The sequence below is a fragment of the Aspergillus tanneri genome (genome assembly GCF_003426965.1).
Source record: "Aspergillus tanneri strain NIH1004 chromosome Unknown AapTan_4_pilon_pilon_pilon, whole genome shotgun sequence".
In the NCBI taxonomy this organism is placed as follows: Eukaryota; Fungi; Ascomycota; class Eurotiomycetes; order Eurotiales; family Aspergillaceae; genus Aspergillus; species Aspergillus tanneri.
The window spans coordinates 1,866,565-1,879,933 of NW_022984631.1; the positions used below are offsets into that span (position 1 = coordinate 1,866,565).

Below are 13,369 nucleotides of genomic sequence, written 5' to 3' on the forward strand. Positions count from 1 at the left end.
TTCCACTTTCACTTTCGACTTCTAAAATACTCTCGTGAGGCGTTTTGGGTGTATCATTCCTTGTGCTGCTACGTCTGGTTTTATACTATATTCTTTCTGCCGTTTTAACACCATGCATTTGGAGCAGAAAGCTCCCTGACGATACCAAAACGGCTCTTTTTACCCTTCTTTTCGGGTGCAGTGGACGATATTAGTGAACTTTATTCTTTACTACAGCTCGGATTATCCCGTTTCTTAGACTTTCTTTCGGCCCGCAAAGCCTGAGTAATACTAATGCCCACTTGATCCTTGGCTCCTTCCTGTCGATGACGTTCTTCTGCCTGTAGATCGTCGAGCAAGAATCGCCCTAAACTACCAGAACGCCATTTCTGAATAAAGTGCTGTGCCGCAAGGTCGATATTGGGAATGCCGCCTTTAGCAAGATGACCAGAGTACCGGGCAAAGCTGTTCAGAAGGGACATGATTTCATTGGTTGGCGGGGACCAACGCTCATACACTTGGGCATCGTGAAGATTTATATGATATAACAGATAGTCAGCTAGAGTGACTGGTGAAATGACAGAATCCTTGACGCAGCCACAGAGCGCCAGTTTAAGCATGTTTTCCGCGTCGGGCACATACGGCATAAACACTCCTGGAGTGTCTAACACGTAAACATGGGAGCCATTCATCCTCTCTATAATCTTCACTGGCGATCCGATTTTCCGGGTGATACCGGGTTGGCCTCCTGTTTGTACAGCCTTGGCCTTTCCCACACCCTGGTTACGCAGATTGTTGATCAACGTCGATTTCCCGACATTGGGCATCCCGACCACCATTACACGACAACCGACAATCTTGTCTGGTCCTTCGGCATCTTCCCGCAAGTGTTTCAGGATGGAACTCACGTCTGGGCGGGATGACGAGCTCACAAAAAATACCGCGCTGTTTTGATCGAACTGTCGAACTATCTTCTCTGCCTAGAAGAATGAGGAATAAGTAATTGAATATAAAAATTACCTAAGACTAGGAAATTTGAGACGTGACTTACTAATTGCTGTGCGGTTGATCCAGAATCTGCACCCAAGTCTCTCTTAGTATAGACGACCAAACGCCTTGTTTCCCCCAACGCCTCTTCGAATATTGGGTTAACTGACGTGACAGGCACCCTGTAGTCGCGGCACTCCACGACATAGTCAACCGAAGACAGCATATTTTTCATCTTCTTTAGACCAGCCCTGTGGTGGCCTAGGTAGTACGACCTGGGGATGGACCCATAATTGGGAAAGAACTGACGCGGAATAAATTTGGCTGCCATCACTGTCCGCGGAGCAAAAGCTGTAGGAAAATGGCTGGAAGGAGAGCTCAGTTACTATTCCTCCATACATGATCCATAGCGGGCTGTTGACTTGACTATAGGATGGAGATGATGTCTTTTCTGTCCGTTCGGGACATTTCTTCCGTGTTTGACAGGCAGAACCAAAGCGGTGAGGAGGGCGGTATTTCCAGTCATCGTTCAATCCTGCCAACATCTCGCTCAATTCAACGCACAATAAACTAGGTCATCTCTGGGAGAGCTGCTGGGATGATTAAAAGGTTACATCATACATTCTACGGAATATGTTTATTTACTCCATACTTTCGGAAGCCCATCAGGTAGATCCCTGCCACAGCAGGTGGATTGGATTCATTCAACTCCTCCAATCTTAGTTGCCAGAAATACATAGCCAACATACTTTCAGGAGGCTTACATTCACTAGTAGATCAACGGCTTGGGATTTCAAATATTCCACTCAAAACCAGATTATGCCGTTCTCATTCTTTCGCATATATTTAGGGAGCCTTTCTGGTATTGCCGCCTAAATTAAAGTGCGTTGACGACCTTGTTCAATGTAAGCTCATAGGCGACATACACTAGTGCAACTGCTGACACTCGGCACTCTCGGATGAGTGTTGGATTGTTTGTTGCCTACACCAACATGATGCAAGGGAAAAGCAAGCCATGAATGTGGTCTAAGCCCGGTTGAAAGAACTTCGGTTTCTACGTAGTAATTCCAACCTAAAAGGCAAAATAAGCATAGAATACAGTCTCTTCCAGAGCATGAAGGGGGTTTTCTCATGTTTCCATTGCTTGATTCCCGCGTCCTTCTCCCTTACGTGTGCAGTATGACGTCCAGGGAATTCACATGAAGGAACCGAGCAAGTTATTCGAGTACCCCTTGTTTGGTTCGAAGGGATAGCCATGGGGACAAAATTCCCAAGAATACCCTCCATTAGGGCTGAAATTCTAGCACGCCAGTACGAGAAGACAGGCATATGCATTTCTTCCCCGTTAGCAGGCATCCCCTTGCAGCATAACATCCTAGGGGATTAGATATCTGCTGTCCGTTGCAGCGTGCTGTCAAGTTTGAAGAAGCCCAAAAAAGTGTGGTACATTTTCTAACTCTCGCTTCCTTCATGCGATATCCGACAGTGCATCTTATAGCCCTAGAATTGAAAACTGGAGAGCTTATATTTTCCATACCATTTTGATTTCTAAAGACGACGGTTGGAAAGGCTCTTTCAAACAGTCTATTATCTTCGGCAACATAAGGTTTCTTAGTAGTATAAACTCACAGGATTGTTTCAACACCAAGCCATCATGGCGACCCCTTATAGAATGGGTGATATTCCAGTGTCGTCTAGGGTTCCATTTTGGCGAATGGTATTTGACCGGGGGATTGTCACGCAGGAAATGATAAATGAACAATATGCTGGCTCTGGCACCGAACAGAACCCCTTCAAGGTCTCATGGATCTCGGACGATCCTCTCTATCCTATGGCCTATCATACATCCTCTAAATGGGCTCTTCTCTCTCTCGTTTCTCTGGCCTTTTTTACAGTGTCGCTGGTATCGTCCAGCTACTCAGGCGGCATGGGAGAGATTGTCGATTTTTTCCAAACTAGCGAGGAAATTGCTACCCTTGGTATTTCGTTTTATGTTATTGGTTTTGCGCTTGGTCCTTTATTTCTGGCACCTCTAAGTGAGCTCTACGGACGCCGTCCGACATGTATCTTCAGTGCTGCGGCATTAACGGCATTCACTGCTGGCACAGCAGGCGTGCAGAACATAGAGTCTCTAATCATCCTTCGTTTTCTTGCCGGTAGCCTTGGTTCCGCTCCGATGGCTGTTTCGGGGGGCGTCGTTGCCGACACATTCCCTGCAGTGAGTCGAGGACTAGCCAGCGGGCTTAATGCTGCAGCACCATTTCTGGGACCAACGATTGGCCCTATCGTTGGGGGATTTTTGGCTGCTAGCGGAGGCTGGCGGTGGGCACAGGGCTTCTTAGCTGCCTTTTCTGGTGCTATACTTGTGGCAACTGTCTTTCTGCAGCCTGAGACCTACGCGCCGGTGCTCTTGCGACAGCGAGCGGAGACACTATCCAGGATTACTGGTCGTGTGTATTGTAGCACACTTGACATGGAGGGAAGAAATGCTTCCACCAGCGAAGCATTGAAGATAGCCCTTTCCCGGCCATTTGTGCTACTCTTTCGCGAGCCTATTGTTTTCCTTCTGTCTTTATACCTCGCTATTATATACGGCACGCTGTATATGTTTTTCACGGCCTACCCTATTGTCTTCCAGCAAGTCCGCGGCTGGAGTAAGGGTATTGGTGGGCTATCCTTCCTAGGCATTCTGGTTGGGATACTGTTCGCGCTGGCTTACATATTCCTTATACATTTCCAATACAAGAAGAAAACACTTCAAGCACAAGGGCGTCTACCTCCTGAGGAGCGCCTACCTGCCAGCTTTATAGGAAGTGTTGCCCTCCCAGTTAGCCTCTTTTGGTTTGCCTGGACCAATTCGCCTTCCACCCACTGGATAATACCAATATCGGCAGGGGTGCCCTTTGGATATGGCATGGTAATGGTGTTCATGCCGGTTCTTAACTACTTGATTGACTCCTACACCATCTACGCCGCTTCTGTGACAGCAGCGAACTCCTTGATACGATCTCTATTCGGTGCACTCTTTCCGTTGTTCACTGGCTATATGTACCGAGGATTGGGCATACATTGGGCATCCTCAGTTCCTGCGTTCCTTGCTTTGGCGTGTGTTCCAATGCCGTTCTTGTTCCACAAATACGGTGCGCGAATCCGTAGACGATGTCACTACGCAGCCGAGGCCGATGCATTCATGAGCCGTCTGCTCAAGAGTACCAAGACGGACACGCGGCAGAAATCAAAGGGGAACCAAGAAACCATTGATCTGGAAACGGTGGATTCAGTGGTTAATGAGGAGAGGCTTGATATCGGAGGAATGGCTGATATTACACTCCACGAAATCGCCCATACTCCAAACAATCGAACCTCCTGGGATTCGAGAGCAATATCAAATCACTCACTTGTCTGACAACGTGGCAGATATTTCTCAGCTGATGACCATGGAGAAGGTTGGGCTTCACGCTTAGTCTTATTTCGGAAGTATACTATTATATCTATTTATCCATAAATTTTTACGCTATTGCCGGCTCTTGTGACGTTTTAAGGAACAAGTGTGCCTGACTCTATAAACTCTGATCAACTGCAGGGAATCCATCCAATGTGGTTATCATCTTGTATAAAGGCGAACGCCCATCAATCGACAGGATACACCACGAACAGCCGAACAGCTAGTGAGCCCCTACTAAAACGGTCTGTCTCTAGACGGTACAGAGCATCGCCCGCCATCATCTTTAACACCATGTCCCTAATTTCTGCCTTTCGACCTCGTTCCGCACGAACCAGTTCTATCCGCCGCGGCCTCCGGCGAATCGCCGGAGGAGGCCCCAAAGGGACAGCGCATCGGAAGGTGAGCTTGGATGCAACAACGATGCATATTCCATCATCACGCCTTCAAGACACATCCCAAGGCGTTTTGGGCCTTGCGAGGCTCCGTATCTATTGGCAGTCCGCTGCGTTCACTTAGACTGGCGAAGCAGGACTTCGTGAATCTGCGCGGGCGGTATCTCTCGGATTGGACCGTGTTCAACCAATTGGTCTTTACCATGCAGTTTATGTCTTCTTCACGAATCTTCTACTGGGCATCACGTTTGGTAGTGACTTGTATGTCCCGACAGGCAAAAGCCGGGGGACTGTCGAGGTAGTCCATAGCACAGGGCTTTGTGGTATCATTTTCTCGCTATACGTTGTGGACTTATGGGATAGATAGCAATTGAAATTAACCTCACTAGGTTATCCTTTCAGCCGGGCAGCCCTTGACGATCCTTGGAGTCACACAGGATCTTTCTCAGTGCTGGCAGTGAATATCTATACGTTATGTCTCAGGTATTTCAAGGTATATATACATCACAGGAACGCATTCGTCCTGGTATCTATAAACGTGTACCACCCTGAAGGCCCCTTTCTAAATTTCACGGCCTGGTCTCTGATCCAGGTTGCATGGCTGCACTATTTGTTGGCAATCATCAATGACGACTGGACGATGAGATATGTGACTACATTAGCCACCGAAATCTTCTCCCTCCTCAACAGCATCATCTATTTCCACAAAGTCATACAAGAGCTGGAGAATGCTCACGATGACCTCTCCTTCGCCGCCTTTCTATAGCTATCATTAGTGCTGTTGGAACAATGCTCCGTCACCGCAGAGAGCTGGTGCCCGCTCTTTTATCGATACATCCGGGTAGGCCTGACCGAGCACGCCGCAGTGTTCTCGTCATTATCTTCATCAGTCTGTCACATATCAGCGAACTGGCCCCATCAGCACTTTCTTCGAGCCCGCGTCCCCCGATTGCGATACATTCTTCGTCCGATTCTGGACTTTATCAATTGGCTGGGTCTTCGCTGCCATCATCCCCGGCATCATTATCACGATTCTCTTTTTTTTTTTTTTTGACCACGAAGTCGGTTCTTCATCTGCACAATTGACTGGCCCCCGGGAAACCTATCAGCTTCGCATGAGATATCGTTCAGTTAAGGACCACTAAAGCGTTGTGTGGGATCCTAGTTATCCCCCCGGCTAATGGATTACTGCCACAAGCACCACTGCACTCAGAATCGTTAATGCAGCCCGAACATGAACAACGTACGGTCACCGAGGACAGTGACGAGAAAGTTGAGACTCACGAAGTTAAACGCGTCTACGAGCAGCGGTGGTCCTTATTCCATCTTGCGCGAGCGATACTGCTCTTCTTCAGTCCTCCTGTGCTGAAAGTCGTCGGACTCACGCCCACGAGTGTCCTTGCTGGTTTGTTCATGTTCATGGGCGACCAGAGTCTCTTCGTCAAGTGAGTCTCCTTTATCCGATCCTACCCAAAAAATAATAAATAAATAGAGCTGACCACACTTCTATAGCCCTATCTTATACCGCACCTTCTACCTTCTAACACCCCCCTCGGAGCTACCACCTTTACCCATCATCTCCCTCACCAAAAGGGCAGATTCTCCTGGACCGATAACACGCAAGACACCAACCCATCCTATCTTCCCGTCCATCTGTACGCGATATTGCAGACCGTCATAACGGTAGTAATACTTATAATGGCCTTGACGCGTGGTGCGCCCGCATTTCCGGTTCTAATAATTGCATTAGTTTCTTTCCGTCTTCTTGTGATGAAGCGATGGTGGCCGCGAGGGGTGCTCCGGTTTGTCGACGCGTGGACATGCAGAGAAAGAACTCCCGAGGATGATGAGGATGTCGAGTCTAAGAGACGTGATGATGATGGGGGAAATGGTGTGGATGGTGTAATTTCTAGCCGGTTGGGTGACTCGATGAATGAGCCTTCCAATCTGCGTGCTAGAACGCAGGCTAGGATGAAGAGGGGAGATGATAAAATTCTGGCAGTGGAGAACAGGGATATAGGACATATGTGGGTGGAGTTGGGCTTTCGCACAAAGGCAGATGAGGAGTTGGGGCGCCCGTTAGAAGGATAAGAGGAAGGAAATCAGTTTTACTAGATCGACGCTTATCTATAGATCCATACAGCAATCTTACAGTAGAGGATTTGTTCAATTCTGAATCCAGGGTATCGTCCATTCATAGAATATATGCGCCAATCGATGACTCCTTGATAGAACTAGTACATGTAAAAAAGGAACTACAGTATCCCAAAATTTGAAGCAAGTAGAAGTGCTTCCAATGACAATAAGTAGCTCATGTCCGCCAATCCTGTACGAATTTATGCAGGTAATCAATGACCACGCCGAATATGGCATTCACACTATCGCCGATGAGCTGTTCAAAATGACGAATGGCCTCTTCTTCCGTCATCTGAAGATTGAACCTCTCCTTGACTTTTAGAACTGCCTTGTCCGGCTCAACGCGAATATCCGGGATGTTAGCATCAACCATCAGACTGAAGAGGTTCAGAATAAGATTGGCAGATTTACGCAACGTAGTGTATGCCGTGAAACAGTATTGCTTGAATTGGAGATAATGGGGCGAGGTCGTTCCGCCCATGCCCTCGACCATCTCTTTGCAGAGCTTCATCATGGGAGCAAATGGCTTGGGGTCCCGGCCTAGGATGAAGCCAAAATCCGCATGGAAGAAATGGCCATCCGGGGCAAGAAGCAGATTCTCCAGATGTCTGTCTCCCACGCCGAGGAGATATGTAATTACACAATATCCGGCGCAGGACTTAATGTACGTGTCCATAGTCTCTTTGCGGACTCCGAGCGGTTCGCTCTCGTCGGGGTTGTTTGCTCTAAGGTACGCAAGGACCGACTTATACTTCGCCGAGACTGCAGAAAGGGGGGTCGAGGGGATGAACTGCACCGCACCTGCTGTAGCGTTGGTCGCAAGAATGCGGTATGGGGTTAGCTTAAGATCCAGGTTCTCCTTCTGCAGGAGACGGTCCATCAGAATAATGGTCTGGATGACAAGCTGATCCTGACGAAGGTCATCGCCTACTTTGAACAGAATTGGATATTTTCGCCCTTCCGAAGTTTTGAAAGTAATGTGCAAAGGTGATAGGGTGGACTTGAACACATTTGATTCTTCTGGATAGCAGCCAGTAATGAGTATCTCTGGGTCCAGAGGTAGAGGCAACGGTGGGTCAATATGCACAAGGTCGTTTTTAGGATCTTTCAAGGTCTTTTTCAGCTTCTCGATCTTTAGGGATCGATTTTCTCGGGACAAACGGATGTCCTTGGCGATTTTCGTGAGCACAATGACCAGTTCACCTTGACGCAAGAGTGTCTTTCTGTGCTCGGGGTGGATTTGCTCCAACTCGCTCATGAAATAAAACTCTACACGTGCAAAAACTCTACGTTGTGCCGACAATGTGCCCGGACCTGTATCGTCGCATTCAACCATCAGGTACCAGTGCAAATAGTTGCCAAGCTTGAAGTTGTTGGCGGCCCGGGTGATTAGGAAATTGGCCAGGGAAGAATCGTGAGTAGAATCTTCCGTACTGCCATCATCATTATCTTCATATTTGAGCGCCTGTACCAGCTGCAAGAGGTAGAGAAGAAGTTCTTCGTCATCGGCTTTTCGGAGCCTTTCAACTGCATAAGAGCGAACTGCAGGGTTATCAAACGTTGGGCCGAGAAGTTCCAGAGCATCGTCAACGTCGATCTCTGTCCATTTTGGTAGTATCTCCACTGCTTGATGCGCTTCACCCTTATCTCGCCAATTCACTGACTTGACAAATTTTGTGAGTGCCCTCTTTTCACGCGTCAAATAATACCTAAATCGCCAAACAAGATCCTTCTCCTCGGCGGTGAGATCCTGCGTAGGTTCGTACGACAATATTACGTTAAGCTCATCCCGAATCTTTGGGTTTGGCTTTAGGTCTCTGTCCATAAAGCCGGTGCGATGGCTACGAATCAGCCTCCTGTGCTTGTCCTCGCATGGGTTGCCTGTTTGACCGACTTCAGGATCGTAGATGCGTATCACGCCATCACCATCCGCACCTGCTATATCCGGTCCGAACCGAACCTCAGGGATAGGTTTCAATGCGGGATTTGCATTTGCAGCGGAATTTTGGGTGTAAGATAAAATAGGGGGTGGTGCGTATTCATGGTCTGACCAGACAATGGGATGATCGAAACGAGGGAGTTCGACATAAAGTATAAAATTTTCATCGTCGATATCTTCCTCGTCCGAGCCGTCTTCATCGGCCTTGTCCTCTTTCGGGGCTTTTTGTTTGATTGATTTGAGTCGGACAGCTCGCTTCCTTGCAGCTTCTTCAGCACTGAGCTTGAGCTTTTCCAGCTGACGGAAAACCATCTGATCCATCCAGTCAATTCGCGGGATTTCTCCCATCTCATGTTTTTTGATCAACACCTCCACTCGCTCCAGTTCCATCTCTTCGTACGAAGGGCCTAACGGATCGGCGACGTTTGGTCGGCGTCGTTTGGGAGGTGGGGTCGATGGTGTCGTAGTTGAGGAGAGGCCATCCGCAGCTTTGTGTCGATAAACCTTGCATTTTTGTCTACCCATCTTTAATTTGCCATCTTCGTCAAATAACGGTATGGTCGTTCCGCCAAACGGGACATTGTGGCCCTGCGCCCCTTCGCCGCCAAACGGTGACAAATCCCAAATAGTGATCGCAAGCTGGCATCTTAGAGGAGCATCTTTCAAGGGCAGTGGCATCTGCAGCCACTCACCCCATGTCCTAGATGTCTTGAAGTTCTTGTATGAGGTCTGTAGAGGTACTCCCAAAGGTTTGGATTCCGACCACAGTTGCACCGTCACGTAGAGATCAGATACAGGATTCTGCACAGAACCTAGGTGTCGCAAGTCCGGTCGTTTCAAAAGCACGGAAAACGGGATTTCCCTCTGCTTCCCTTCTAATGAACCGCTGCACGCCCGGTTAGTTAGTCTAGCGCAGTAGTCGGAATACGGCTGGCATACATTTTGATAGAGATGGGAAAGTCTACCTGAGTGGAGACCGCAAAAGTAAAGGCCTCCATGCTAGGCCTAATGTTTCCAAGTCTTACCTCGCTACTGCTCTCATTGCAAGATTCCCATGGAAGGGAACTTGATGTAGCCAGAGACCTCAGTCCGGGGATACCCGCTGCTGCTGCTACTGATTGGATGAAAGCAACGCACGTCACGCGCGGTCAGGTGAGATCAGGTGATTGTTAACGCGTGCACGCGCCGAGCCATTCAGCGGAAGGAGGGCGATATTGTCCACAAGAGTGTCCTGGTAGAATTCAGTCCTGACAGTGTGTTTATCCTGCAAACAACGCTGTTAAGTCACTCCCCAGCCTTCACTCCTGCCTATGTCCCTTTTGATCGCCTTGCAGCCTCGCCTCATCAGCCATTCTGCAATATCTGCCCAATCACAACCGTGCAACTCCGCGTTCCGTTTACCACAAGATCCAGACAAAGAACATGGCGCGCATCCCCCATGCCGACGAGTCCTCAAGTCAACCTTCATCTCCAGAAACTCATTCCGATAAGGAGAACAACCAATACTCTTCCCAAAATCGAAAACGACACCAGGGCCGGACGATGGCCTCTTCCAGCGCCAACGCGAAGCGGCAGCGGCTAGGGAACAGAACTACAAACATCCAGGATTCTGGCCAGTCCCAAATTCCACCTTCGCAACAAGATTACACCAAACAATACTACGACCCAGATCAAGATGAAAAGGAAAGACGGCGAATCCGGAAGGGACTTCGGGACTTAACACGGGATCTACATGGTTAGGACCCTTGGTCAAACATATGTTGCTCTCCAGTTCTGACAATAGTCCAGATTCCCGGAATGAATTCATGCAGTCTGGCAATGACGGTCTCCTCCAAACTATCGAAAAAGCGAACGAACTTTTTCGCGGCGTCAAGCAAACTTCAGACGCGACAATCGATTCACGCCTCCTAGTCAGCGCCGCTGATCTGTCATATAAGAAGACGGCGCAGTTAGTTTTAGGGGACGCGTCCGCCGGAATAGATGTCGACGAGTTTGTCTCTAAATGCATCTCCTTCATGCGCAACGGCCCCGAGGATTTCCAAGCAACATTTCCCAGTAGCACACAACGTCGGCGCACACAAACATCCAGTAGAAGTCAAGCCGACCCCGATGATAGTGATGAGGATCAGGGTGATGCGCTGAACTGGGACTGGCTGGGACGCGCTGCCTGTCTTCGTCATAATGCGCGACCGGCTGTGGCCGGTTTCCTTTTAGGACCACTGTCGGTGCAGAAGCGCACGCGACAAATGGTGCAACGAAAAGCAAGGGAGCGCATCGATCCATCGCAAGCAGTCCGGCCACAAGAGTTACAGGAGCAGGACCTTGATCGGCAGGAAACTTCAAACCTCACCACTATCTGCACGAACATAAATAAGCTATTGGCAGAAGTACAGACTGGGGGTCAAGACATTGTAGACAGGGAATTATTGCAGCTGGAGGATCCTTCCCCGGAAGTAGTCCAGGAAGTGATGGCTAGGTATAATGTTGCCGACGACGGCGGAGTGCCTCTGTTCCACTTTTGTATCAACCCAAGGTCTTTCGGACAAAGTGTCGAAAACCTGTTTTATGTCAGCTTCTTGGTTAGGGATGGCACGGCTGGCATCTCAACGGACAGTCGTCTGTTACCAACATTACGTAAGTCCCTTTTATTTACTCTTCAGAACCCTGTGTGGAGTACTCACCTTGGTTTAATAGATTCTTCGAAGCCATATGCGCCGAATGAGGCACAAAAGAAAGGGGTCCAGAAGCACCAGGCGATTTTCAGTCTTGATTTCAAAACTTGGCAGGACTTGGTCGATGTTTACAGTATCAAGGAGTCGATCATTCCTCATCGCGAAGAAGAACAATCTCAGAACACAGCACAGGGCTGGTATGCATAGAGACGGTTTTAAAACGAATCATGTTCAGCATGTTGGAAGCGAGTACTCTAAGGTGTTTGGTTCTTGTTTAATAGTGGACATATGTGATACCCATTCTGTTCTGTAGGCTGTTAATAGGGTGTGGCAGGTGTACAGTTGTAGAATGGATTAGACCATACCGACTATATAGCTAGTGAGTGATACAGTCATACCTCTGTCTCTCCTGCTATACCTGCACGTTACATAGTATGGATATGATCTATAATCACATAATCCAGAGCCCGTCTACAGTGGAAATTGTACTGTCCAGTTTATCTTCTATGTCCTCGATAACCATCACTACTATCTCTTATAACTTTTTTCGGCGTACTATTCCTGACTTCTCTATCATTGCCAACTATAGCTTTAAGTATAAGGTCGACATAAATATCTTTCTTAGTCTAGACACCTGCCCCGAAGCTCTTAATAGTATTATAGTATGTAATTTTATGTACGTTACGTCTTTCTCTGGGGCCCAAAAAAAAAGGCAGTGATGTAATTCTCAAAATTATAAAGCAATAATATGGTGAAAAAACATCGTCCCAGGAGAGGATCGAACTCTCAACCTCATGATTAACAGTCATACGCGCTAACCAATTGCGCCACCGAGACATATTATTGGTTGGTTAGGGTCAAAAAAATATAATCCATGTTACATATCCTTCCTGTATCAGTACAACATTTTATTTCACTTTCCTCAACAACCACATTAAAAAGTTAGGAAGTGACATTGGACGTGAACTGTATTAAAATCCGCTTCTCAAGGTACATATAATTGATTAATCCTACCCACACTAACCCCTTTACTTATCATCGTGCATAGAAAGATGCTGCCCAGAATCAGTTTTCTCCGAAGTTCATTTTTCCTCCTGCGAGAGCCATAAGGAACCACGGCAAGTTTGTCTCTTTAACAAGATAGTTTCTGGGCCACCTATTGCACCGAGCTCTATTTAAAGGGTCCCTGGTTCATGTACGACCTGAATAAGCCACCCTCGACATTTACGAAAGTGAGCAATCTGTTAATTGGCTTTTGGTATACAATAAGATCTCCAATACGAAGGCTACGTCGTAAGTACTAAAACAGATCTTTGGACGTTCCCAGTTACTAAAATTCGCTTCGCTTCGTTTATTCCCATGCGGAATCACAGTATAAAGTCACCCGTTGGAGAAGTTAAATTGACAGCTCCACTCCGGAGACCGTAATTAGTCTGCCATGGAGATGGCTTTCGGAGTTAATTGTTATCTTCTGTGACTCGTCTTCTGCTCCGCTTTTTATCTTTCAGTTTATCGACAGCTTTCTGGCGTGCAAGGCTCATATTTGTGCGAAGCTTTAGGAGCACGGTATCTACGACTAAAACCTCCTTGTGAAAGGATGGATGTTGGGTCCTTTAGCAGGTATTTACCTGCCCAGCTCAAGAAGGAAAGGCTATATTATTCTGTCAGCGTCAAATGCCTTTGTTCCTTGCGGTCCTTTGCAATATTGGTGTACATCTCTGCAATAAGCGCAGACTTGTTGCGAGGAGGGCCAGCCTGAGAGTATGCTTGCTGGAAATTATTCGCTTTATATTCCCTCCCAGTCAGCTAGAAGAAGAAG

The 13,369-nt window shown here is 47.8% G+C and overlaps 7 protein-coding genes and 1 non-coding gene across 8 annotated transcripts; 4 read left to right on the forward strand and 4 right to left on the reverse strand.

Annotated features, from left to right (window-relative positions):
- Positions 1 to 200: 200 nt before the first annotated feature.
- MTG1 (putative GTPase MTG1) lies at positions 201 to 1,297 on the reverse strand (the record flags this gene model as incomplete). Its single annotated transcript, XM_033570453.1, has 2 exons — positions 201 to 959; positions 1,031 to 1,297. 2 exons carry the CDS (start codon positions 1,295 to 1,297, stop codon positions 201 to 203), a joined length of 1,026 nt encoding a protein of 341 aa, XP_033426485.1.
- A 1,383-nt stretch (positions 1,298 to 2,680) lies between these two features.
- Positions 2,681 to 4,372, forward strand: ATNIH1004_005808 (MFS transporter; the record flags this gene model as incomplete). Its single annotated transcript, XM_033570454.1, has 1 exon — positions 2,681 to 4,372. The coding sequence occupies one exon, from the start codon at positions 2,681 to 2,683 to the stop codon at positions 4,370 to 4,372; it is 1,692 nt and encodes a 563-aa protein (XP_033426486.1).
- A 330-nt stretch (positions 4,373 to 4,702) lies between these two features.
- Positions 4,703 to 5,105, forward strand: ATNIH1004_005809 (uncharacterized protein; the record flags this gene model as incomplete). Its single annotated transcript, XM_033570455.1, has 2 exons — positions 4,703 to 4,810; positions 4,860 to 5,105. The coding sequence occupies 2 exons, from the start codon at positions 4,703 to 4,705 to the stop codon at positions 5,103 to 5,105; spliced, it is 354 nt and encodes a 117-aa protein (XP_033426487.1).
- Positions 5,106 to 5,461: 356 nt separating this feature from the next.
- On the reverse strand, positions 5,462 to 5,824 carry ATNIH1004_005810 (uncharacterized protein; the record flags this gene model as incomplete). The annotated part of the gene is made up of 3 exons (XM_033570456.1): positions 5,462 to 5,563; positions 5,656 to 5,694; positions 5,762 to 5,824. The coding sequence occupies 3 exons, from the start codon at positions 5,822 to 5,824 to the stop codon at positions 5,462 to 5,464; spliced, it is 204 nt and encodes a 67-aa protein (XP_033426488.1).
- Positions 5,825 to 6,024: 200 nt separating this feature from the next.
- ATNIH1004_005811 (uncharacterized protein) lies at positions 6,025 to 6,894 on the forward strand (the record flags this gene model as incomplete). Its single annotated transcript, XM_033570457.1, has 3 exons — positions 6,025 to 6,248; positions 6,316 to 6,458; positions 6,554 to 6,894. The coding sequence occupies 3 exons, from the start codon at positions 6,025 to 6,027 to the stop codon at positions 6,892 to 6,894; spliced, it is 708 nt and encodes a 235-aa protein (XP_033426489.1).
- Positions 6,895 to 7,114: 220 nt separating this feature from the next.
- On the reverse strand, positions 7,115 to 9,876 carry VPS34 (phosphatidylinositol 3-kinase VPS34; the record flags this gene model as incomplete). Its single annotated transcript, XM_033570458.1, has 2 exons — positions 7,115 to 9,764; positions 9,818 to 9,876. The coding sequence occupies 2 exons, from the start codon at positions 9,874 to 9,876 to the stop codon at positions 7,115 to 7,117; spliced, it is 2,709 nt and encodes a 902-aa protein (XP_033426490.1).
- A 424-nt stretch (positions 9,877 to 10,300) lies between these two features.
- On the forward strand, positions 10,301 to 11,757 carry NSE4 (non-structural maintenance of chromosomes element 4 family protein; the record flags this gene model as incomplete). The annotated part of the gene is made up of 3 exons (XM_033570459.1): positions 10,301 to 10,613; positions 10,667 to 11,512; positions 11,573 to 11,757. The coding sequence occupies 3 exons, from the start codon at positions 10,301 to 10,303 to the stop codon at positions 11,755 to 11,757; spliced, it is 1,344 nt and encodes a 447-aa protein (XP_033426491.1).
- A 556-nt stretch (positions 11,758 to 12,313) lies between these two features.
- On the reverse strand, positions 12,314 to 12,387 carry ATNIH1004_005814. The gene has a single exon. It is a non-coding gene; the product is annotated as a tRNA-Asn (tRNA).
- Between the last annotated feature and the right edge of the window lie 982 nt (positions 12,388 to 13,369).